Below are 26,075 nucleotides of genomic sequence, written 5' to 3'. Positions count from 1 at the left end.
CCTGTCCTCTTGGGCTCCCCAGTGGAAATATTCAGTGGGAGGGAAGCCAGTTAAGGAATCCATGTGACCAGGGCCCCATTGAGAAGCTCTAGGGATCCCTGGGAAAAAAGGACCAGGAGAGGGTACAGCTCTGGCTCAAAGCAGATGGGACAAGAGTCAAGACCAGGGAAGCCCCTGAAGGGCCAGGTGGTCAGATGGTTGTGATAAACTGCAGCAATGAAGGCTCCTTGACAATGCCCCGCTTAGAGCTTGGCAGGAGGAGTACCTGAATTGTAACCACAGCCACATCCAACGTTCTCTGAGTGTGGTCCCCACCAGGAGCGGCAGCAGCAGTACCTGGGAACTTATTCTGCAGGTTCAACATGCAAATTCCCAGGCCCCCCTCCTTCCCAGACCCATGCATTAGAGACTTGGGCCCAGCAATCCCATAATCTAGGCGATTCTGATGCACACTCAAGTTGGAGAACCATTGGCATAATCTGACTGGACTCCGGAGCAGGGCTGTCTAGAAAACTTCCTTCTCCACAGATTGGTTCACATTCATCAAAACATTCATTAGCACCTTCTATGTACTAGACCCCATGTCAAGCCTCATATCACACAGGTGGCCATTTAAGACTCATGACCTTCTGTTCCACAATCTTAGGGACAATATCCAGGTAAGTAGATTGCAAGTAAACAACACAGGCACAGAACAGTTTTCTCTAGCCTCACCAGAAGCCTGGTTCCTTTACCCTGCCTTGACCCCAACCCCACTCCACCCAGAGAAGAAGGGTCCTTCTCTTGGTTCCCAGGCATGGTGAGGGCAAGAGATGTGCACCCCAAAGCAGCCAGAAGGCAGTGCTGCGCTGGGACTCAAGTCCTATCAACTTGGTCAACTTTTCCTCTGTGCCAAGCAAGGTCAGAGTCACAGATGGGTGGCTTAAGAGTTATATCTGCCCACAAACGTGTTTGGCTTCAGTCCACAGAGTGTATTCGAGTTTTTCAATTAGTTGTCAACCTTTTCAAATTGAGAGATTTCCCATGAAAAGAAGATCTGGCATTACCAGACCACACTTCCCACAGGCCTCCCTTCAGTGGGAGACTGGATAAGCAGATGCTTTCTTTTGATGGGGCAGATGCCCTGCTGAGACCCAGTGTCCTCTCTCCCTCTGCTTCCCTCACTACTTTCTTTTCCTGCCTTGCTTTCCCAAGCCTCTGGGAGTACTGTCCAGTAGTAGGGGCTTAGTTGCCCTGAGTACCAAAAGATATACAAGACTCAGCCTTCTTTGGAGTTTACTATCAGGACTTTGTTGAGATAAGAATGTCCCATAGAGAATTAGTCTATTTGAGCCAAACTGAGGACAACTGCCAAGGAGCAAGATCTGAAATGCTCTGGATAATCAGTTTTACAGTTCCTTTTATGCACTTGAGATTAAGGAGAGGAATGTAAAGAAGATTACATGAGGGTGGGAGAAGGGTTGGGTTACAGGATAGTTAACAAGATTAGGTGCTTTCTTGAGGGTGGTTAGGCTTATTTCAAAGATGCACAAAAACAAGGGCGAGTAAACCTTTTACTAAAAAAAGCTATCTGCCTGGGGCAGGACTACTTACCGTGACTTGTCCTGTTAAGAATTCATTATCTGCCTGGCTGGCAAGGCTCAGCGGTTGAGCAGGAGAGGGAGGTTCAGTTTCTGGTCAGGGTACATGGCTCGATCCCTAGTGGGGGGCATGTAGGAAGCAGCCAGTCAATGACTCAATCATCATTGATGTTTCTCTCTCTCCCTCCCTTCCCTTCCTCTCTCTGAAATCAATAAAGACATATAAAAAAATTTTTTTAAAGTTACTTTCCCTGGAAACCCTTTCCTGTCCACAGCAGGTGGAGTAGGGTTTTAGAGTGGGGTAGGTTTAGGGGTAGGGGAGGCATTGCATGCAGAAGGAACATGGGCAGCTAAAGTGGAGGCAGGAGAATGCAGGACTATGGGGATAACAGTTGCCTCCACAGGGTATCTGTCTCCCAAGGGGACAGCCAAGTGGGCATGCCCAAGCACCCCCAGTACCCCTAGCCCTACCCAGATGTGGGACAGAACTGAACAGAATCACTTAATAATTCACAACATGGTCAGAATTTGATCAGCAGGAAGTGTGGGGGAAGGTGCTGGGAGTTGGAATCACACAGACCTCGGTTCGAGTCCTTGTGCCTCTACAGTTGGCTCCCATTTCCACGCCTCTTTATTTATTTTACTTATGATTTTTTGAGAGAGAAAGAGAGAGACATTGGTGGATTCTCGTATGTGCCCTGACCAGGATCGAACCCGCAACTCTGGCACACTGGACGACACTCTAACCAACCGCGCTCCTCCAGGCCTCTTTGGCGTGGGGACGGTCGTATCCGCGTTGCCGGAGAGGCTGTGCAGACAGGGCCTGCGCTGCGCTCCACACACAGTAGGGGCTCTGCAGTCGATAGTTCCAGACCGACCACACCAGGCACGTAGTAGGCACGAAAGGAGCAACTGGTGCACATGCCAGCGGAGCTGCGGGAGGGCGCCCGGGCATCTCGGCTCCAGGTGGGGCAGGGCGGCTCTCCGTCTCCGCCTCGCGCGACCCCCGTCCCAGCTGCGAGCGCGCGTTGACCGCGGCGAAGCCAGAGCGCGCGCGCCCCGCGGGCGGGGCGGGGAGCACATCTGCGCGTGCGCAGAAGGCCGCCGGGCGAGCCGGGGCGGGCAGCCGCGCGTGCGCAGGAGGTCTGGCGGGCTTTTATCACGAGCGGAGGGCGCGGGCGAGCGCTGAGCGAGTCCTGTAGCCGGACTTCTTTCGAGATCGGCGGCCGCCTTGTTCAGAGAGGATTCTTTAGTGAGTACTCCCGCCGAGGGCCGAGGCCACTCCTATGAGGCGCGAAGAGCGCTCAGTGTGTGAGAAAGAGGCCGGCTGGGCCGGCAGGACCTTGGGTGCGAGGTAACGGGCCAGCGGCTTGGTGCTCCTGTTCGTCGCTTTCTCTTTACCGGAGGGAAATTTCCGGCCCGGCCCCAGCCCACCACTCCGCAGCTGTCCCCTAACTTAACCTTCGCAGCCCTTGGGCCCCTTCGGACGCCCAGCACACCCTGTGCCCAACCACAGGGCCTGGTCATTGTGGTCGTCGTCGGCGTCGTCGTCGAGGTGGCGGCCTGCGGTTCAGGCAGCAGCTGCGCATGATCGAGGGCGAGCTGGGGGAGGGGAGCGGGCAGGGAGGGCAGTGGCGTCCGTGCGCCTTAGCGGAGTGCCCAGCCTGTGCCGAGCTGAGCCGGTAGGGTCCCCTTGCGCAGGCCTGTGAGCCGCGCGGAGGTGGAGAACCTCGCCCACGTGTCTGTCCGCCAGACTTCAGGGACCGATCTTCCAGCTGTGCCACACCCAGCGGGAAATGCTGCGCCTGGCAGAGCTCCAGTCTTCTGAGGCCCCCACCTCCGCACACCCCACCCTCTTTAAAAAACTTAGCCTGATAACAAAAGCGTTTATTCCGATCCGTACCCACCCTGTAACGCAGGCTTAGCAGTTGCCAGGAAAACAAAACTTCTTCCATTGAAGCATTTCTTGTCACGTCACGTCTTCACGATTGGGATGAGTTTCTGGCTTTGAAATGCCAGATTGAACCTGGAGTAAATATTTGAGTCATGGCGCTCAGTGAGATCACTGCTCAGCCCCTCAGGTTTTTGAATCTTGGCATCTGGGAACATGGACAGAAAGGTCCAGGCAGGTATACTGTGGTGTACACCCTGGACTTAACTGAACTTTAGTTCTTTCATCTGCACATCTGCAGGTAGTAGGCCTACACAGTATGGAACAGTCTACCTAGACACTCTTTGGATATCTCATGGGCACCTCAAAATTGAGCTTGTCCAAATAAGGATGCAACATCTTCCCCTCAAAACCTTACTTTCTAAGGCTCCTTTGTAAAGAAAGTGGCACAATTATCTTTTATCCTAGTTCAGACAATGAGAAATGGTCTTTGCCCCTCACCCCATCAAGTCACCAGATCACGAGTAGACATCATCTTGGACATTGTCCAAACGAGTCCACTTCTCTTCATCTACGCTTTCATCGGTGTAGACCAGGCTACTATCAGTTTCTGCTTGGAACCGCAGAGTCTCCTAGCTGGCTCTTCTCCATCTGCTCTTGTTCCCACATTACAACCAGAGGGACTTATTTTTTCTAACACAGAGCTGTGTGGTCGTGCTGTTTCTTTTCTACCCTCAGTGCCTTCCTATTGCTCTTAGGATGGACTCCACAATCCATAACTTGGCCTATAAGGCAGGCTCTCATCCCTTCTCTACCTGTGCTTTCTTCCTAAATGTTCTCATTCGTTCCAACAGCTCCAAGTGCCACCTAAATACAGATGATTCAAATTTATATTTTCATCCCTTGCACACTAGGAGACCACCGCTTTAGCATATCCACTGGGATGTCTAGTAGGCCTCTCAGACTTAAGCAAAACAGAACTATCGATTGTTCTCCACAATCTCTTTCCCTAACATCCTCCCCCATCTCAGTAAAGGGTATGTACCAATAGTCACCTCATAGCAGAGGCCAAAGTCAAGTGACATCCTTGATTCCCACATGTGGTCCATCAGTCTAAAATATGCCTCAAATTCAACTATTCAATAACTACTAAGATCCCAAAGTCCAAATCGGCAACATCTTTCTCCTAGACTGCTGCAAAAGCTTCCTAACTGGTCTTTTTGCTTCTACTTGTCCTCGTAGTTTGCCTTCCTCTCAGCAGCCAGAGTGATATTCCTAAAGCATAAATCATTTTGCTCCTTTTTATAAAACCCTTTGCATAACATCTGAGTTCTTTACAACAGTCTATAGACCTTATGTGATCTGGCTCCTGCCTCTCTGACTTTATCTCCTGCTACTCTGTCTTCATTCTCTATGTTCCAGTCACACTGACCTTTCTATCCATTAACTCACCTATCACAGGGCATCTGTGCTTGCTGGTTTTTTTTCTGCTTGGAATGCTTTTTCCCTTGACTTTGCATGGTTATTTTCCTTTCCATTAAGGCCTCAACTCTGTTGTGATCTCTTCTGAAAGGCCTTTGCTGGCCACATTTCACTACTACAAAACCCTATTTTATTTTCTTCATAGTACTTAGAGTACTTCAAATTACATTTATTTATTTATATGTTTGCTGTTGCTCTCCACACCTCCTGAAGTGTAAGCCCTTAAAGATGGAATCATGTTTCTTTTTTTACCCAGTTCATCAGTGCTCAGAACAGTGCCTGATGCAGAACAGAGCCCGAGGCTATCAAATGTGTGGTGACTGACTCACTTGCAGTCTTATCTCCTAGAACTGTCCTTCTTGCCCACTGTGTTCCAGGTTACTATACTTGTCTCTTTTGAAAATGCCATGCTGGTCCCAACTGAGGACTCTTGCATCTTCATTTGTGCATTCCTGAGTCACACTCATCCTTCAGGCAGGAGTCACTTACCTAGAGCGGGCTCTCCTGACTTCCATTCTAGGTTAGGGTAGTCTGTAACATGGCCCATCCATATCACCCTATCATTTTTTATATTAGTTGTTACAGTTATAATTACCTGTAAGCTCACTGTAGGCAGGGACCAAGTTTGTGTGTGTGTGTGTGTGTTTTAACTCAGAAAAGCTTTTTACTCACAGTTAGGGTTTATTACACTGAACGGACACAGAGTGAAAATATCAAAAGGAAGAGGAGCATAGGATCCATAGAAGATGCCAGGCATGAGAGCCTAGTTGTCCTTTCCCAGTAGAATCAAGCGAATAAGTAGCCAGTCCTCCCCGCCAACAATATGTGACAACATACATAGAGTATTGCAGACAGGTATGTTAACATGAGCTTTGGTGTCTGGGCTTTTTTTTTTTTTAATTCTCACCCAAGGATGGATATATATATATATTAATATATCTTTATTGATTTCAGAGAAAGGAAGGGACAGGGCGAAAGAGAGATAGAAATATCAGTGATAAGAGAGAGTCATTGATCGGCTGCCTCCTGCACCCCCTCTACTGGGGGTTGATCTCGCCACCTGAGCATGTGCCCTGACCGGGAATCGAACCTCGATCTCCTGGATCATAGGCTGATGCTCAACTGCTGAGTCATGCTGGCCGGTGGAAGTTCTTTTATTCTTTAACACTGGAAGATTTTCTCTTCAAATAATACCAGAAAAAATTAGTGACAGTACTTCCTTATTATTATCATCTCCTTCCACCTCCATAGGCAATATCATTATCCTCATATAGCATTCAGTCCTGCTTCAGGTTCTGTGCACTGACCCAGGTTTTTCTTTATGTGAAACAAATTACTAAGACCTTGAAAAATCTTTCTTTCAAACATCAGTGCCAACATGTCATTTAAGTCTAAGTATTGGAGATTTTCAAGGAAAGATTGAGATTTGTCAGATCATGCACTGAGATTAAAGCTAATCTGTTTTCCTCTCTTAAATTTGTTTTTCTAGTATAGCATTAATAGAGAAACTTCAAATCTATCAAAACAGCTAATGTTTATATAATACTCTAGAGTTTATGAAGTGCTATTTTATAGCATCATCTCATTTAATGCCCACAAGAATTTGAGGAGTAAATGAGATCCCCATCTGTAGATGCAGAAACTGAGAAAAGAGGCTAAGTGAGTTGTTCAGGGTTTAATAACTAATAAGAGGCAGAGCTAGGACTCAAGCCTTAGTCTTCCAATTCCAAATCTTATGTCTTTTCCACTATCCCATATTGCCTATAACTTTTTTTGTTTTAAAGCCATCAAATCTAGCCTGGGTTCCTGCTATGCCTTGGGCATGGAGAATCAGGAAGATTTTTCTCAGGATATGAACAAATAGTATTTCCCCTCTGGTAATTTTGCAATTGGCACCAACTATTTCTTTTCACTTTTGACTGCAATTCTAGTCTAAATAGTCTGCTGGGCTCTGGCTCCAACCTCCGGTCATTCTAATCCCAAATAGCTGAGATCAGACACTGGGATATATCTTTACTGGCAGTCCCAGGCTTGAACTTTGGAAACTGTGGGAAATTCCATTCTTTGGGCACATAGATCTTCTGACACCACCATACAGGAGTTTTCCCTGCTAAGTAGAAATGGTATCAGTAATATGGAGTAAAGTAATGAAAATAGTCCTTTATGTGCATATAATATTTTAGTATTTACAAAATGATTTTATATTCATTATTTTTTTCCTAATAACCCCAGGAAGCAGAGTGGAAAAATGGTTAAGAGCATCAAGTCTGGATTTATACTGTCTCAGTTTGAATCCCATTTTCAACATTCAAAGCTATGGAAATTACTTCATCTTTCAGTGTCTCAGTTTCCTCATCTATCAAATTTAGACTACTTATAGGCATATTGTGAGGACTGAGATAAGAGGGCATGGGAAAAAAATTGTTAGTTCTTGTGTCAATAAGAAAACCAAAGCCCAGAGAAACTAAGTAAGGACTAACCTGAGATTTAAACCTACGTTGTTCTTACTTTGTGCCTGTTCTTTCTACCTCATCTCAGCTTCCTCTGAAATCAGTACCTTGCATTGTATAAAGGTAGCTTTAATCTTCAAGAAATATGGACTTCTTACTCTCGTTATTTATTTATTTTAAAAATATATCTTTATTGATTTCAGAGAGAGGAAGGGAGAGGGGGAGAGAGAGATAGAAACATCAATGATAAGAGAGTGATTGATTGATTGCATCCTGCACGCCCCGCACTGGGGATCGAACCTGCAGCCTGTGACCTGACTGGGAATTGACCGCCCTCCTGGATCCTAGGTTGATGCTCAACTGCTGAGCCACGCCCGGCCAGGCTCTCATTGTTTATTATTTAATCTATATGAAGGGACAGGAAGTGCAGGGTTTGTTATCTCTACAAAGGAAAAAGAGGCACAGAAAAATCCTAGTGACTTAGAAAATTACAGTGTGCTTGATCCTTAGCTCTGAGCACATACCAATTGCCCTTTTGGAGAAGAGACATGCTATCCTTCTTTTTCATCTCTCCCCTTTCCTGAGTTTCCTGCAGAGAGGACCTTAAGTGGCAGAGATTCTGGACTAGGAAAAGTAAAACTAGTAAGTGCTAGGAGGATAGTAGGCACTGTGGCACAGTGCAGTCTCACAGGTGGTGAAGAGGAAGAGTGAGAGGCAGTGAAGGTGAGGCATTCCTCAGCACCACTGGGAAACTGTGTACATCCTTATTTGCTGCATTGGCTATGGCAGGGAGGTGTCCTCCTCTCTTAACTGCATGTAAGGTTAATAGCAGAGGTCTTCCTAATTGTGCCACTTACTGGTATATCCTTTAGATTGTTTCATAATTTGGCTTGAGCCCTGTTCACGTTGGCCTCGGTTACAGGGAAAGTGAGGACAGGCAGCAGAATAGATTCAACAGATATTTGGGGATAGATATTTAAACCCTGTGAGTCATCAGATGTTAGTATTATTTTCATGAAAGAAAAGTGATGTGCACAAGGTTGTAAGGTAAATGACAAAACTTGCTCAGGACTTTTGACTTCAGGTATAGAGATCGTCCCAAAACAGCGTGTATACTCCCCATGCTGGTAGGAGAACGGCCCAGGTGATGAATATCAGAACTGAGCCTGGGGCATAGGCAGTAGTGCTAAGTGTTGGACATTTTACTCATAGAGAATGCTACAGACTGGGCAAGTTTTCTTTTCATACATAAGGAGCCATCTTTACCTTTTTAATAATTTTCTAATATTTCTACTTTATTTAGGCTATTGTTTGGGAGCAATGAGTTTAAAACCCTTCACCTACCCATTTCCAGAGACAAGATTTCTTCATTCAGGATCCAATGTATATAAATTGAAAATCAGATATGGCAACAGCATCAGGTAAATTTAAAGCTAGGAGGGGTAGCCTTTGCAAACAGGTTAGTGCATTTTCTCACAGGTCATCATCCCTTCTCTGTCTTCACCCAGTCCAGGAGACTGGCTTGAAGTTGCACCTTGTAGGACTTTATTTCCCAGGTATTTTATATTCCATATGTTATTACTCGTGTATGTTTCTAAATTAGTGATGGCATACCTTTGGGGCACTGGTTCTCAAAATTTTTTACCTCAGAACCTCTTTGCACTCTTACAATTATTGAGTATCCCAAAGTTTTTGATTATGTGGGTTATAGCTGTCAATATTTATCATATAAAAATTAAAACAGAAAAATTAACATACCTACTAATTTAAAATATATATCATTAAATGTTCTTTAAATTGATTTTAGAGAGAGAGAGGAAGGGAGAGGGAGAGAGAGAGGAAGGGAGAGAGAGAGAAACATTGATGTGAGAGAGAAACATCGATCGGTTGCCTCCCGTATGCACCCTGACCAGGGATCAAACCCTCCACCTGGGTATGCACCCTGACCAGGAATTGAACTAGTAGCCTTTGGGTGCATGGGATGACGCTCAACCAACCGAGCTGCACCAGCCAGGGCTATAATATGTTTTAAATGGAAAATAACAGTTGTTGGCAAAGATGTGGAGAAATTGGAATCCTCGTATATTGCTGGTGGAAATAAAATAGTGTAGCCATTATGGAAAACAGTTTGGCGGTTCCTCAAGAAGTTAAACATAGAATTACCATGTGACACAGTAATTTCACTCTTAGGTAAAATTGTACAACAGCGTTTATAACAGCATTATTCACAATAGCCAGAAGGTGAAAACAGCTAAAGTGTTCATCAGCAGGTAAATGGATAAATAAAATGTGGTTATATGTGTGGTATATATACATATATACAATGGGATATTATTCAGCCATAAAGACAAGTTGCAAAAGGAATGAAATTCAGATACATGTACAGCATGGATGAACTTTGAAACATTATGCTAAAGAAATAAGCCAGTAACAGAAGGACGGATACTGTATGATTCTACTTCTATGAAATATTAGAATACGAAAATTCAGAGACAAAAGTAAATAGAGGTCATCAGGGGCTGGATGGAGGGGAGAATTGGGAATTACTACATAATGAGTATAATATTTCTGTTTGGGGAGATAAGCTTTGGAAATAGATAGTGGTGATGGTTGCACACCATGGGTTGTAAATGTAATTAATACTACTGAATCATATACTCAAAAATGGTTAAAATGGCAAATTTTACTACAATTTTAAAATGTATTAATTAATTTATTGATTTTAGAGAGAGAAACATTGATTTATTGTTCCACTTACGCATTCACTGGTTGCTTCTTGTATATGCCCTGACCAGAGATCGAACCTCCAACCTTGGCGTATTTGGCAACACTCTAACCAACTGAGCTACCCAGCCAGGGCTTTTTACTTTTTACTGTGGTAGTTTTTTAAAGGATAATTGCAATGTGAAATCTGAAATTATATCAATGGACTTTTTGAACTCTGCTGCATTAAAATTCATTGGTCATTCTTGTTCTTTGAATGAACCTTTTACCTAGAATGATTTTGTAACAATGTGTTTCATTGGTCATTTGGAAAACATTGGTTCACTGACTTATGCAGATCATCCAAATAGCAACACATTTCATTATACAGGCATACCTTGGAGATATTGTGGGTTTGGTTCCAAACCACCACAGTAAAGCAAGCCGTAATCTTTTTGCCGGTGGAGAGTTTTGCCTTGAATTTTTAAAAAGGGCAACATCTATGAAGCACAATAAAGCAAAGCACAATGAAATGAGGTATGCCTGTACAATATCAAAAAATCATATTTGCTAATATCACTACTGTCTCATCAGAAAAATATTTTAAGTATTTGGAACCTGCCAACCTCATTGTGGTGGACAGAAGTTTTCTAAAGTGCAAATTTTTGCTTGAAATCCCAAAATTTATCATTGATGACAAATACTATCACTCGTCATTTGACAACAAATACTTGAATTGATAAACTTACTGTTTATTTTTGAGGAAATGTCACATTACCAAGTCTGAATAATAACCATACTTTGTGTGTCAACTGATCATTCAAGTAAAATGCTGCTCTGTGAGCCCTGGCCTGTGTGGCTCAGTGGATAGAGCATCGGCCTGTACACCAAAGGGTCACAGGTTCGATTCCCAGTCAAGGGCGCGTACCTAGGTTGCAGTTTTGATCCCCAGCCCCTGTTGGGGCACATATGGGACAACCAATTGATGTGTCTCTCTCACATCAATGTTTCTCTTTCTCTTCCTCTCTTTTCCCCTCCCTACCTTCTACTCTCTAAAAAACAAGCAATAGAAAAAACATCCTCAGGTGAGGATTAACAAAACAAAAAAAAAAAAATTCTGTTCCAGATTGGCGGTGTAGCTCAATGGTTGAGTGTCAACCCATGAACCATGAGGTCACCACCGGATTCTCGGTCAGGGCACATGCAAGGTTGAGGGCTCCATGCCCAGTAGGGGGTGTGCAGGAGGCAGCCAATCAATGACTCTCATCATTGATGTTTCTCTCTTCCTCTCCCTTCCTCTCTGAAATCAATAAAAACATATTTTTAAAAAAATACTGTTCCATGAAAAGAGCAGCTAGTTGTTTGCAGCTTAGTTGCACAAGTGCTTTTCCTCCAGACAACTCTGATATTTCTGTAGGCAGAAGTGCTTTATGCATGCTTCCCACTTTATCACATAACATATTTAAAAGACATGCATTCAAAGGTTGAGATTAAATTTTTACTTCTCCCTCAGGGATATTAAATGAAACTGGATTTTTTTCCCTGTGTGGCAGTAATGATCACTACAACTGTTAGTATGGTTTAGTGTAACTGGCTCGACTTATGCTAAGACACCAGCAATTTTGCTCACCATTGTTTTTGTACTAATGATTACAAATGTTAGCACACTGAAAAAGGCAAATAACATCTTAGTATTATTATGAAAATAATAAGTTTGCCCTTGGAGACCCCTTTAAAGGGTCTTGAGGACCCCTAGGAGTCATCAAACTATACTTGAGTACAAATGGTCTAACAAATTAATAACTTTCACAGTGGGAATTTCAGGTCTTGGCAAGTTAGTGGAGAAGATACTTTGGTATATAGCCTTGTACCTATTCTCAGACCACACCACCTAGGTGATCACTTCCTCCCATGAGTACTGGGTCAGCACAGACATTTATTATTTAGTCATGTTTCTTTAGCTCAGTGGAAGTGTTATTTTTGCTCTACTTTCTGTTGTCTCCAGAGTTTTTCTTCTTGGCTTACTTACCTCTTGTTTATTTACCTTCTAGAGGGGAAGATATAGAAAATAAGGAAGTCGTCGTCCAGGAGCTGGAGGTAGGGAAAGAAGCTGACAGCTTCTGGGAAAGTAATTCTTTAAGCCAAGGATGCATCCATATCCAGATTTTAATTATTTCTTACCAACTGAGTCACAACCTCCACTTGATTACTTCTCCCTGCCACATTTCCTCTGCAAAGAAATTTTACTGTTTTTCCAGGGAAATTAAAGCCTATATCCTTTCTCAGTTTTCCTAGTTGAAGTGTCAGCACCTTTCAGGCCGAGTTATTTTGTTTCTACCAGGGTTTCCAGCCCTGTGCAGCTCTCTTTTGTGGCAGCTGGCATAGAGAAAGCTTCTGGAGAACTGGAAGGACTGCCGCCTTCCAGGGCTCAGAGAAACCTCACCATCCCAACCACTGCCTGGTACTTGACGTTCAGGAAACTCCAGTGTAAATAGAGAGACAAGGCTGCTGTGTCTTCATTTTAATTGGAAACATTTGCCATTGCTTTATTCCTACTTCATTTTCATTCCTTTTCTGCCCAGCTCCTCTAGCTTTAGGTTTTCCCACAGGAAGAAGACTGAGCAGGTGGACATTTTTGTATTGGTAAAAGCACTGGGCTAGGGGTTAGAGTTCTGGGAACTGGCCCTGGATTCCAGTCCTGGCTGAGCCACTAATTAGCTGTGTGGCCCTCAGCAAATCACTTATTTCTCTGGGTCTTGATTGCCTCATTGATAGAGTTTTAAAGTAGTTTATTCTCTTCTAACTTCACAACTCAGTGATTTAAGACTATTGTGGGTTATGAAGACATATGCTGCCACATTTCAAAGAATTCAAATATAATTAAATACACAAATACTCTGTGAAACCAAAAATTTGAGTCATAGCCTTAAAGATACTTGTGGTTCTTTGGGTAAGTGTTGAAAGATATATTAGGATCTTGCAGGACCTCAGAGACATCGTTATAAATAACAATATAGGACCATGACAGTTTTTTGCTTGTCTTAATTGTGAGTAGAGCAGAATTTATTTCACTTTGCTTCACTTAATTTGGGCAGAGAACTCAAGACAGCATAGTAAAGTGGAACGGGCATAGACTTTAGAGCCAGTCAGACTGGATTTGAATTCCAGTGCTGCCTTCACAGGTAACTTTGGGCAAGTGACCTACCTTCCCTGAGTCTGTTTCCTTACTTGTCAATCAGGGAAATAGATAATGCCTGTTTTCAAGATTGTGGTAAGGATTAGAAATAGATGTGTGCAGTGCCTGCCACATAGTAAAATTTTCAAAGTGCTTTTTATATGTTCTCTTTCTCTTGCTGTCATTAGTTTTGAGGCAGATGTTATTCTCTTTCATTCATTTAGGAAACATTTAGTGATAGGCAGTGTAGCCTAATTGTTAAGAATGTAAGTTCTGGAACCCCACTACCTGGTTTTATATCTTGGCTCCACCATTATTAGCTATGAACCTTGAATAAGTTATTTCACTTCTCTATCTTAGTTTCCTTATTGTAAAATGGGGATAATACAAGTGTCTATCTCATAGGGTTTTTAGTGAGTGTTAAATTAATATGTATCAAAACATTAGATATTAAAAATTATAAGCTTGATACTATGCTTAGTACAGAGAAAGATAAATAAGACACAATTTCTGCCTTCTTTGAGCCCAAATATGAGTAAATGAGCCCAAATGAGAGAGGAAATGACAAAGTTAGGACTGAGATTCAGATTTTTTCCCCTATAGAAGTCTAGTAGTCTTTTTATGATACCAAATTGTTTAATTAGTAATAAGCCTAGGTTAATTAGAGATTAATTGATTAAGATTTTAAAAGAGTAGAAGAAAAGGTTTGACTTAAGCAAAGGCAATATAACTATGTATCAGTAAATACCAGGATTATTCGTTCATTCAGTATATGTTTACTGGAGACCTGTTTTGTATCATCCACTATGGTAGACACCATGGAAGGGGTACTAAAATAAATCAGGTATATATTCTACCTGAGGAGATTTCTCAGTAAGGAAAATAAAACATATATAGATGGAATGTAGTAAAGGCCCAAGGCCAGTTAATTACAACTTGGAGAATTGAGGGAAATTTTCTGGAGATGGCTTTGAAGTGTACCTTAAAGGTAGGTAGGACTTAGACATAAGCTGATGGGTGGAAAGGGCATTTCAGGCAGAGGGAATGGACTATGCAAGAGCATAGAAATGGAGATACAGAAGCCACATTTAGGGAACAGCAAATAGTTCAGCTTTAATAGAATATGGGGTATGTAAAGAACAGGGACAAGTATAAATGGAAAGATTGGCTGACACTAGACAGGATTAAAGTCATTTCAAATATTTTTTTCAGGATTCCATTCGTGTGGTCTTGGGAAATTTGGACAATCTGCAGCCATTTGCTACAGAACACTTCATTGTATTTCCCTGTATCCTTTCATTTCTGGATGGGAATGAGCTACAACTTACATTGTAGGTTGAAATGGAAGCAACAAACCGTTAGGTAGTTTGGAGGGTAAGTCAGGGAAAGGAGAAAGAGTCTTATCCCTAAAAAGTACTCAGGGATTCATATTGACTTCTTTCCTCATTCCTTAGCACCGTTTCCCAGATAAAAGCAAATGGGAGAGAGTGTCCCGCTTGAAATTCAAACACGGGGAAATCGTCTTGGTCCCCTACCCATTTGTTTTGACTCTATACGTGGAGATGAAATGGTTTCATGAAAACCTGTCACCTGGTAAGTGGAGTGATGGAAGTGTGGGTGGTGGAGAAATAAAAGGAGAAGGTTGAGCTTCCGTGGGTTAGCGGTGCAAGCTGAATACGGCAGAATGTCAGCCAGGCTGGGCCAGTACCACACAGTGCAGAGGTCAGGAGCATGTGCTCCAAGCCAGATGGCCTGGTTCAAATCCTGGTGGCTTTGCCACTGAGTCTGTGTGACCTTCGATAATTATTTTGTTTAATCCTCACCTGAGATACATTTTTTAAATTTAATTTTTAGATAAATTTAATTTTAATTTTTCTGTGCCTCCTTTGTGAAATGGTGAAGAAGAGTAGTACCTATCTCGTTGAGTTGTTAAAACTATTAAATATATAAATATGGAAGATGGAAAGTAAGTACAAAGTCTGACAGTAATCACTCAGTGGAAGAGACCTATTTATTATATGAGTGCTTCCTTCCATTTTAGAGTATTCAGTGACTTTCATTTTAGTGGTATCTCCCAATTTTTAATCTCTAAGGGCCATCACAATTTTTACTTATAGAGGAACAAGTAGACACCTGCCAGGTTGATTTGGAAAAGAGTACAAAGGCCTTGCCTCAAAATATCTCCCCAGTTAATTTGTTACTGATGCTTGAAGTTCCACCTTTTATTTCATAGTAGGGACCCCCTTTTTAAGTGGCATCTCATTAGAATACAGTGTGAATCAAACTCTAAATTTTCAGCTTGTAGATGACAATAGTTCTAAAATAGGGGAGAAAGATACTTTTGAAGACTATTTCTAGGATAAGTGGTACCAGGCAGAAGAGGAAAGGGTATACACAGAGGTTTTGTATAGTAAAACAAGTAAATGGTAGCCAGAAATCCAGGTGAAACAGTGTTTCGATCCATTATGACGTTTAAATTTCCTGTTGCAGGGAAACCAATAAAGGACAGTCCTCTTGGGTTGGTAAGTTTGCCTTTTGTATATAATGTGAAAATTGCCTTTATTGCTTCATGTTGTCTAAAAAATCCTTCTCTCGTCTCTTCCTCTTACTTTTTCCCTTTTTGCTGCCCAGGTTCAATCAGAATTGGACACATGAGCCCTGGCCGGATAGCTCAGTTGGTTAGAGCATTGTCCCCATATGCCAAGGTTGTGGGTTTGATCCCCGGTCAGGGCACATACAAAAAGCAACCAATGAATACATAAATAAGTGAAACAACAAACTGATGTTTCTCCCCGCCCCCCCTTCCTTTCTGTCTCTAAAATCAGTAACTAAATTTTAAAAAAAAGAAAAAAAGAATTGGATACATGAAACCATCTTTTCCCCCTTGGATAAATTTCTAAGACTAACAGAATGTCTACCCTTACTTGCAAACTTGGCAAAGTTGCCTTTGACAACTTAAAGATGGGGAGTTCACTGTGCCCTCATGAACTGAACAGCTCTGGAAAAGGAGGATTCATGGGCGTCTGGTTCCTCTCTGAAGGTCCTAGCTGAGAAGAAAGCAGCAGGAGCCATGAAGAAGAAACGAAAACGCATGGAAGTGTCCAGCTCCCCCAGCAGGCCAGCGCTGGACAGGTCAGTGGTGTTGGGAGAGAGTCGAAATCCTGCATTCTAGTTAGGCCTTGCCAGCTGTTGCTGCTGGTTGATCTTGTCCTTGGGCGAGTCACCTTCTCTCTCAGGGCTTCATTGGTACCTGCCTATTCCAGTGGATGGACTAAGGGAAGGAAGCAAGTTGATATTTGCAATGTAATTTGAATACAGTCCTTTCCTCAGCAAAACAGGATTCTTCTGTTCATTAAGACGAAGGCTGACAAGAAATGCAATCAGATCTATACAATTGTGTCCAACACGTATTCATTGAGTACTTACTATGGTCGTACTACCAGAAAATGCAATCAGAAGGCACAAGATTTAAGAAGTCCCAGGATATTATACAAGAACACAAAACAAATAAAATGTAATTCTGTTTTACCTAGTGAGCAGTAAGCTTTTAGAAATCTACCTTAAAAGATAGTCCAGTCTAAAATATAAATGTCTGCTCCCTAGCCAGTTTGGCTCAGAGTGTCTGCCATTGGACTAAAGGGTCTCTGTATGATTCAAGTCAAGGGCATACACCTCAGTTGCAGGTTTGATCCCTGGCCCAGGTCGGGGCACGTGCAGGAGGTAACCAATCAGTGTCTCTCTCACATCGATGTTTCTTTCTCTCTCTCCCCCTTCCACTCTCTCTGAAAAAGCAACAGAAAAAATTTCCTCAGGTGAGGATTAAAAAATATATATATATATATATAAATGTCTGCAAGAGGGTATGTATCAATTATCGGGTGAGGTGCTGCGATATTAGGTGGAATATTGAGCACATCCCTAACATGTTGAAGTTGCAATTGAGGAGGCTACTTATTTTCTTTTGATTCTCTGTCAGGGACAGAATGAATCAGTAAAACAATTCAGTTCTTAGTAGCACCCAGAGAGGGCTGCTGGAATAATCCAAGGTGTGGTTTGCTCCCCAGCCCAAAGTGCTTTCAGCCCAGGTTCACAGAGAGCAGCTGCTTTTTTCTTGGGTCTGTGTGGGTCCCAAGACATACAGGACTAGTGAAAGTAGACCATGAGGGAGCTGATTTCTACACCCTCCTAATGTTCTAATGCACATGGTGGAGAAGAATTAGGAAACTCCTTTCCCAGCCAGGTGGAATGTGAGGGTACTTGGAGGTGTGAAGCTTTGCTCAGTTCCGTTTGACTGAATTTTCTGTGGAGACAAAGCTTTACATCTTACCTTTCTCTGGGTTTTGATGTACGATCAGATATTTCAAAATCTGATACCTGCTGTCAATCCACTTTCCTTTTCTCAACTACTAGATCCCTGAATATCTCAAATTGGGATTCTACTGTGAATTAAAGCAGCACCCAAAGAGGATTTGGTCACACAATTTATTCTGCAGGCCAGGACTGGTATAAAAATAGCCAACCTGCTGAAATATTCATTTGAGCCCCATTTGCTTGAATGTGGTGATGTTGCTGCTGCCAGTAACATTTCCTGGGCTTTTCCCCCCACCTCAGGGCCAAGATGAGGACTTCCAGCCAAGGTTCCAGCAACAAGAAGCTCCTTATGGAAACCAGGAGGGTAAGCACTACAGTGGAGGCTTCGAGGCTCTTGACCGTTCCCACTCTGCTACAAGCAAGTCAGGATTCCTGTTACCAGCACATCTTGGTCCTTAGTACAGACTGAATTGACTGAACTCATTCTCAGGTTTCACTGTCTGTGGAACAACTTTTAACCATTCCGTCCTGGCCACAGCCTGTCCCAAAAGTAGCTGCATAACACTGTACACATCGATGAGTCCTTTTGTTAATTCTTCTCAGCTTAAAAAGCTGCTTCTTGTACTTGTAGTTGAAATAAGAAAAGAGGTCTGTTGAATTGAGGTAGGATCCAGTATAGAACTTTCTCTTTAGAAACCTTTTTGCCTTCATCTATATTGGGGTCTGAGTCTAGGAACATCTAGGTTTTACAGACTAGCTAGGCATGTAAGAGAAAACTTATTTAGAGCAGTGATGGACTGGTCCTAATCATCTTTTATTTCATTCTGAGGTCTATTCTCCATTTAGATATTTATCTCTTTGCTGCTCCTCCATTTCAGGGCTGCTTTTCCATAGTGGTCTCCAAATAGCCTCTAAAATAGCACCCTTTTTCTTTTCCCTCTCTCCAAATAGCTGTTATTGATGCCTTTTTCTTCTCATATCTCTCTCCAAAGTAGGTCTTACCTTAAGTATACAAACACTCTTAACTCACCTCCCTCGCCTTCCCAGGACCCATAACATGATCAGTTAGTGAGTACACATTTATATATGCATTCGTTCAACAAACTTTTACTGAGTCTGCTATGTGCCAGGGATATCACAATCTCTCCTAAAGAGAAGTGCCAACAATATAAAGGTAGGCAGACAATTACTGATAGATGAACTATGTGCAGGAATAAAGGAAGCACAGGGTACAAAGGGGCCGCAAAGGAGAACCTCACTCAGACTAGGTGGCTGTGAGGGAGGGTTCCTATAGTAGCTCACAGTAGCTCAAAGAATTAAGGCCAAGAGGAGGGAGTACAGTGCTTTTGGTGAGTGCAAGCCGGTGTCCCTGGAGCTTGGAGCAAGTACAGTGCTGGGAAATGGTACTGGAGAGGTCCACACTGGCTGGATCATGAAAAGCCTTACGGCTACCTTCAAGATTACAGGAATTCCCTAAAACAATTTTAAGTAGAAAAATGAAATGATTTTCATTCCGAAATGGTTCTTCTGTCTCCTGTTTGCAAGGTGTTGTGTTAGATTCAGGGGTGTGCCTAAACATGTAAAATTTGGTTTCTTTCTAGGAGTTTACCATTTAGTTGGAGGAAGATTGTACCCTTTGGGACTCAGACTTCTACCTGTGTGGGCAGGAGTGGGCTACAGGGCCTCCTTGTGCTGTGGCCAAATGGCTGATAGAGTGATTTTAGGTAGATAATTACCCTCTTCTATCCTCTCATCCTTTAGAGAAGGAAGAAAAACCGAAGAAGTACAACAGGGGTATATGAAGCCCTGGAGAACAAAGACGCTTTATACAACCAAGATGATTACTGCTAAAGGAACATTTCCTTCACTCTCTACCCTTCATACCTTCCTATTCTTAGTTTGACAAATCATCTCCCTCAAGAACAGTACCCACAGTTTCTTATTCAACATAATTAACTTTTCAACCTGATACTGAGTTTAGCAAAAACTCTTTGCAAAAAAACGAAAAGGAACATGTTTATTGATTTTGACTCAAAGCCCAAAGACTGTCTCCATTGTAGACCTGTTCCTAGGGCAAGGATTTTTCCTAAACTAACGTGATCACAGTGACTCTCAGTGTAAGTCACTTGAGCTGGAAAAATTGAATTTGCTCCTATGGTCCAATGCTTTAAAATTTTCTCTCCCCTTTGATAGAAGTTAGGATGTAGGATCACAGTGTGGGTTATGCACGTCTGAACACATTGAAAGCCTATGTGGGGAAAGCTTAGAAGAATACAACACATATCTGAATAAAGTCTCTGTTCCGTAAAAGGCGTTTTGGGGAGAATAGGAAGGAAGGGCAGACCCATTCATTCCCTTTGTTACCCCAGGTCCCAGACCTAGAGATCCAGAGGGTGGAAGGATAAAAAATGGGTGAGGACAGAAGAATCATCCAGAGGTGAAACACTGCTGTGTGTGTAGGTTTTTTTGCTTTGTTTTGCTTTTTCCACCTCTGCTTGAATTGTACTTCTAAGCATATCTGGCCCCAAACATACAGAAGACAACCTTGTGTGTGGTTTTCAGGGTATTGTGTACATTGGATGTCCCAGATGGTGCCCTCAGTCTTATTTCAGGCTATAATGTTTTTTCCTCTCTTGACATTTGCCTAAGACCTCTCGCAAGATTTCAGAATAGGGAAGCTAAATTATCTTGTGAGGGAAATCCCCCCTGGTTCAGAAGTAGGCTTTACCTCTGTCCTAGGGCCTTTGCCCTCTGGTTCCCACTACCAGCCTTACTAGATGCTTTCATTAGGGTCAATGCGTCAAACCAGTTTTAACAGGATTTAAGCCCCAAACCAGTTTCATTAATTTGTAAGAATCATTCCCTCATGCTAGAAATTAGAGCGGGGCCCTCTGAGTTCCATATCAGCCCTGTCTAGAAGAGGTAAGAGATGGTCTTCTCCCTTCCTAGAGTTTCCTTTCACTTTTATAGGAATATGACTTAAGTGACTGTCTATGCGGTCTAGAATTTGATGGTTTGTGGAAAAGCTCATATCAGAAATAGCAGCTTATGCTTAGGATGGGGGCTATATTCTAGCTTCCCTAAGGGCTTGCCATGCTTCTGCCTGCCAGACCTACCCTGATAGTCTGCAGCCGCTTGCTACAGAATTCTTCACCAGCAAAACGGCTCAAAGAGCTCCCCGGCACTGCTTGGTGGTCGGGCCCTCAGGTTCTGCCCAGGTGAAGGCAGTGGTCAGTTGGTAGAGATTCCCAAAGAAAATATATGATCGATGTTTCTGACTAGCACAGTGTCTACTGGAAATGTGGGCTTGGAACCAGTTGTAGGATGTCAAAAGGAAGCTCTATAAAGGGATAGCACAAGGAGAAGTCATGCGATTGTGTTGTGTGCTGATTGCTTATGCTGTGACCATGTTTCCCCTGCGCCAACTCTAACCATGCTGATCATATTTACTCGTAATGGCACTGTGCCTTTGTACATCACGTCCCTGTCTGGAATGGCCTGCTCTCTCTGACCATCTCCTCACCCCCATTAACCCCCATTTTGACAAAATCCCACTTATCCATCAAGGCTCCATTCAAATAGCACTTCCGCTGTGAAGTCTTCCTTGACTAACTGCCACCCGCTCTATTCACATCTTCCTCATCGACCACAGCACTCTGTATAGACTCGTGGGGTAGTCTTATCACACCATCTTATAATATTTAGTCTATGTGTCAGTTTTACCACATAGATTATACATTTGTCCACAGTAAAATTAAAGTCCTCCTGATTTCTGAAACCTCAATATTCTATCCTTATTAATAGTTGGCACTCAGTACTATGTAATGATAAATTAGGCCCAGGTTGGTTTATTCTCAGCTCTTAAATCTTGTGATTTTGGAAGGACCATGTTCAGGAAGCTGAAATGGGAAAAGGACAGTCATACAGAAGGAAATATAGAACTTGCCTGGCAGTCAGAAGCCAGCCCCAGTGCTGATGTGAAATCAGTTCTCCAGCAAATAGCATTCAGACCCCCAAGCTGTATAGGAGTGAAATTTAAAACTTTTCTTGGTCCTCTTTTTATCAGAGCAGGGAAAGAGACACCCAGCAGGAATATCAGGAGACTCCAGCATTTGATGGCACTGATGTCCAGGAACGGGGTAGGTTCTGGGAAATGCATTTATTCACCTTTAATAATTGTTCTGTCCCTTTTAGTTTTCTGGTGAGCAGAGCAGCACAGAGCTCTGAGTCTGGGCATGCTTGGTGGGCCATGTGCCTCACTCCTGTGGAGGTGCCTGTTGGCCACCCTCCAGTCTGGGGGCCTGCCCTTGAGTAATAGAAACCACCTCACACCCGGCTCCCATGAGAAGTGAAGGGAGGCAGTACATGTCCTTCCCATGCTTTTAATAGTGAAACTGATGCCCACAATGTTTCAGAACATTTCCATGTGGGGTGATAAGTTCTACAGAAAAGTTGGAAGGGGTGTTTCACTTTTTCATCTTATTGGAGAACACTCTCTAGGATTGCTCTCTTCTCTTCCCTTCGGGGTGTTGGTGTTAATACTGAAGGTGCAGCAGATGCTTGGCAAGGCTGGGAATGCATGTCGCAGTGTTGCCCTTCTAACTTGATGATCTTTCACTCGGCCTGGGCATTCAGTATGGATGCAGTCATCACAGGTGCAGGGTGTAAGCAAGTGAGATCTCCAATAAGTTGTCATTCCGTGTGAAGATACCCGCCATGGGGGGTGGCTGGGACTTGAATAGTGTACAAATTTCAGGGTCTGACTTTGAAAATACTCCAAGGTCTGAATAGCATCTTACTGAGCTGAGATGAACTTGGGAAAGTCAGAACAAACAATTCACCTGGCTTCAAAAAATCCTGGTGTGAGGCTGCCCTTGGCTCATGTGAGGTTGCCCTTGGCTCATGCCAAGTATCTTGCCTTTTGCTCACATGAAAGTGGCCTTTCCCTGACTGAGTGTTTTCCTTGCAGGCTCTAGGTGGGAGGACAGCCTAGCAGGAGAGATTAGCTCACCATTGCAGCAGAGCAATCCACCTTCACCTAGAGGACCCACAGACCTGGGAACCAGTGGCTTCTTTGGGTTTTTAAGGTAAGACAGGCTCCTCTCCTGCCATCACACTGAGACCCAGGGTGAAGTAGCTCCAGAGTCTGCCGCATTGGGTCTCTCTGGGAAATTAGAGTAGAAAAGAAAGCAGATTACATGCATAGTCTCTATTTCTTGCAGGATAGGTGAAAATGAGATTGAGCACAGGGCCCCTAACTGTGAATTTAATAAAACTGCACTTTGTTCATTTGTACACACCCCACCCTACCCAGTGTGCCCAGCATTGGGCCTGGTTCCGTAAATGCTGCTTGGACGGAGATTATTCCCATTGTACTAGGCTCATTTAGGTGATTTGGTTACCAAAATGCTTCCATTCTCCCCCCGAGTCTTCAGCGTCCCTTTCACAGAGGGCAGTTAGCAAATCCCTTTGTCTGTCTAGAGCTCAGCAATTCTTTATTTCCCCCGCCTGAGTATAATCTAATTTGGGTTCCTTTTCAAATGTTGGTCCAGACTTGAATTTCCATTGAGTGGTTCCCCAGAGCAAAAATGCCCTAGCTAATGGAGCCCTAATGTGACCTGGGAGAAGAGAAGGGGACCTCTAGAGTCTCAACCTGTTTTGCTTTCTTTTTTGCAGCTCTCTCTTCCCATTTAGATATTTCTTCAGAAAGAGCAGCCAGTGAGCCTTCCAAATGCAGCAGTGGAAGTGTACTCTCGCAGTGACTCCTCCCACCTTATCCTCTCCTTATGACACTCCAGTCATGGGGAATGAGGGCCCCAAACTCCCTGAGTCCTCTTGTCCATTTGTTCTGTCTTTCGCTCCTTTTCAGTGAAATGTTTTTTCAATTTAAAACTAAGAAAAGAACTTTCTAAAATGCACTAGTCTGAGAATTGTACTGCTCAGAGGTTCAGTTTAGGTATTTCATCTCTAGCACTTAGGATCCTAATGACAATAAATTATTTATGAACAGTTATTGACTGAGTTTAGTGGAGTAGAGTGAGACAGCTCATACTCTTCCCTCAAGATGCAGGGAAGCAATGCCTGAACTCTCCCCTGGCTCTACCTGTTCTTGTTGACAGGATGCTTTGAGTGGGTGGGGTCTGTACCTTCCCTGGCGCTTAGGAAATGGCGTCTTGCCAGACTCACTGTTCTGAGCCCTGCTGACCTTGAAAAGTCATCTTTCCCAGTTCCCCCAGTTTGGCTCCAAAGTGCAGCCTCTCAGTTGATGAATGCTTCCCACCCACCCATCCCTCTGGCTTTTGACATGTAAGTTTATTGAAGTCAGTCCAGGTTAGGGCCCCTGGAGAAGACCAGGGCACCTGAGCTCTGTCTTCATGTAACACAAGGCTGATCTGGGACAGACAGATTAGATTCATGTTGTGTGGCCACAGAGGATCAAAGTGATTGTTGGGAATTTAGGGAAATTCATTTTAGCTGAGGACAAAGGAATTCCTTTTTAACTGTTAGAGATGTTCAGTATTAGAATGGACCACCTTGTGAAGTAATGAGCCCTTGTCACTTCTAGTCTTTAGACAGCTGATTTATCTGTCAGGTGCTGGACAGTTCTCAGGATGAGTGGGGACATTGGGGCTGGACTGCTTGGATCCCTTGGAGACCCCTTGTTTTGCTGCCTTTACCTTGGGTGGGAAGAAAAGGCAGGGTGCTGTGAAAAGGCCTGGGACCTGAGGAGGGGAGGCCAAAGGGAAAGCCATCGTGTGTCAGGACTGGAGGACTAGAGACAAGTTGCATTGTTAGCCTTTGCCCTATTGTCCCAAACCTGGCCTGCTTCACAAGGCTGCCGAAAGGCACACTTGGGAATCTGGAGAGCTGAGTGCCGCCTGACTGATTAGCTTACAGTGGAGTCTTGGCAAAGTCGCTTTCTCTCTGGTTCTTATTTTCTCATCTGGAACATGAAAGGGTAGGATTTGATGAGCTCAATGCCTTCCAGCTCTGGCAGTCCATGCCGCTGGCTCTGCCTTTCTGAGCAGGTCCATGAGGCAGTGGCCCTGGGGTCGCTCACCACAGGCTTCATTCTGATTTCCACCCCTCCCCAGCCCCTGCAGCTACTGGTAACTGGGGGGTCTTTTTCCAACTTACCTCATTCTTGTCCCAAGTGTAATTTAGCACTATGCATGGATAGCAGATTTGGGTTCCCAGTCAGCCCTGAAATTAACTAGCTGTGTGACCTTCAGTAACATTCCTTCTCTGAGCTTCAGTTGCCTCACCTGTAAAACCAGAGCCAGAGCTGGACTGAATGATGGGATTTGCTAGGATCAACAGCTTCAGTCTCTTCTCAGCGTCAAGTTTCTGTTGTTCTGGGGACTAGGGGGAGCCCACTCTGCAGCTGACCCCCAGGATGAGAAGCCCTTCACTTGACAACTCTGAAATGGACGTAGAACCCCCTTTCCTCCTGGCTCTGCCACCGGGCACATCTCAGGAGACTGCCGCTGGTGTCATTTCTTTTTTTATTTATTTATTACAGGAACAGTGAGTGGCAGCTGCCTTGAGTTTTGACTTTGACCTGAGCTTTAATTTTTTCAGGTTGTTCTCACATGCAGTTAGAGATCCTATGGCTACAAACAGCCACAGGCCTTGGAAACATGCTGTCATTCCCCTTGTCCTTAAGAATCTCCTCCCATACCTTTCCTCTGCAGTGGATTAAGGAGACAGGCAGGGCTGAGTTTAGTAGTTTTAAGGTGGGGGTGGTGAGGCCCTCAATATGTGTCCTGCGCAAGGCCGCACAGCAAAGAGAACCCAGGTGGCCACAACTCAGCCCAGTCTTGGGCCCTCTCTCTCCAACTGCACAAAGCCGCCCACTCCACCAGCTCCAGGGCTTCTCTCCACACCTCACTTCCCGCAGCCCTGGACCTTGGGCAGCTTTTGGGCAGAAGGGAGCAGAAAGCAGCAGATGCCACTCTTCCTGGACCACACCTCAGACAAGAGCTGGATCTCCCAGGTGGGATTGCTCTGAGGCCTCTGGCAGGGCAACAGGCCTGAAAGCTGATCTCTAAGAGGGTGTGGCTCCCAAATGCTGGCAGATAAAAATCCGAAGAACCAGCAGCAGGCGTGAGGAGCCACTCAGCAAACCACTCAGTTCCTGGGCCTTGGAAGTGGTAAGCCGCTGAGGCAGGGGACCTGGGGGCTGCAGATGGGGTCCTGCAGGCCAAGATGGGGCAGATGGAGGGAGGCAGATGCTTGTGCTCCAGGTGGTGGGGAAAATGCTGGGGAAAATCACCACAGTGGGCTGATATACAAGTCACATCCGGAGACAGCTGCTCACACTGACACCCATCCAGAGAGACACACAGACAGACAGACTCACACATACACCCAAAAGCAGGTACCTGGAAAAGATAGCCCCACTCACAGGCTTGCCTCACCCCAGTCAGACAGGCCAACCTAGCCCTGGCTCATTCACCTGGAAGCATGCAGTATTTAGAGAA

At 44.0% G+C, this 26,075-nt stretch overlaps 1 protein-coding gene across 1 annotated transcript; it reads left to right on the top strand.

The window, feature by feature from the left end:
- The first annotated feature begins 2,724 nt into the window (after positions 1-2,724).
- Positions 2,725-25,745, top strand: MAJIN (membrane anchored junction protein). The gene is made up of 11 exons (XM_081153546.1): positions 2,725-2,832; positions 8,707-8,824; positions 12,158-12,203; positions 14,494-14,569; positions 14,749-14,874; positions 15,772-15,803; positions 16,322-16,413; positions 17,893-17,956; positions 21,659-21,731; positions 22,562-22,679; positions 23,269-25,745. Exons 2-11 carry the CDS (start codon positions 8,724-8,726, stop codon positions 23,312-23,314), a joined length of 774 nt encoding a protein of 257 aa, XP_081009672.1. The 5' UTR covers positions 2,725-2,832; positions 8,707-8,723; the 3' UTR covers positions 23,315-25,745.
- Positions 25,746-26,075: the final 330 nt, after the last annotated feature.

The sequence above is a fragment of the Miniopterus schreibersii genome (assembly GCF_964146895.1).
Source record: "Miniopterus schreibersii genome assembly, chromosome: 12".
Lineage (NCBI taxonomy): Eukaryota > Metazoa > Chordata > Mammalia > Chiroptera > Miniopteridae > Miniopterus > Miniopterus schreibersii.
This window is presented reverse-complemented; position numbering and strand designations above follow the sequence as displayed.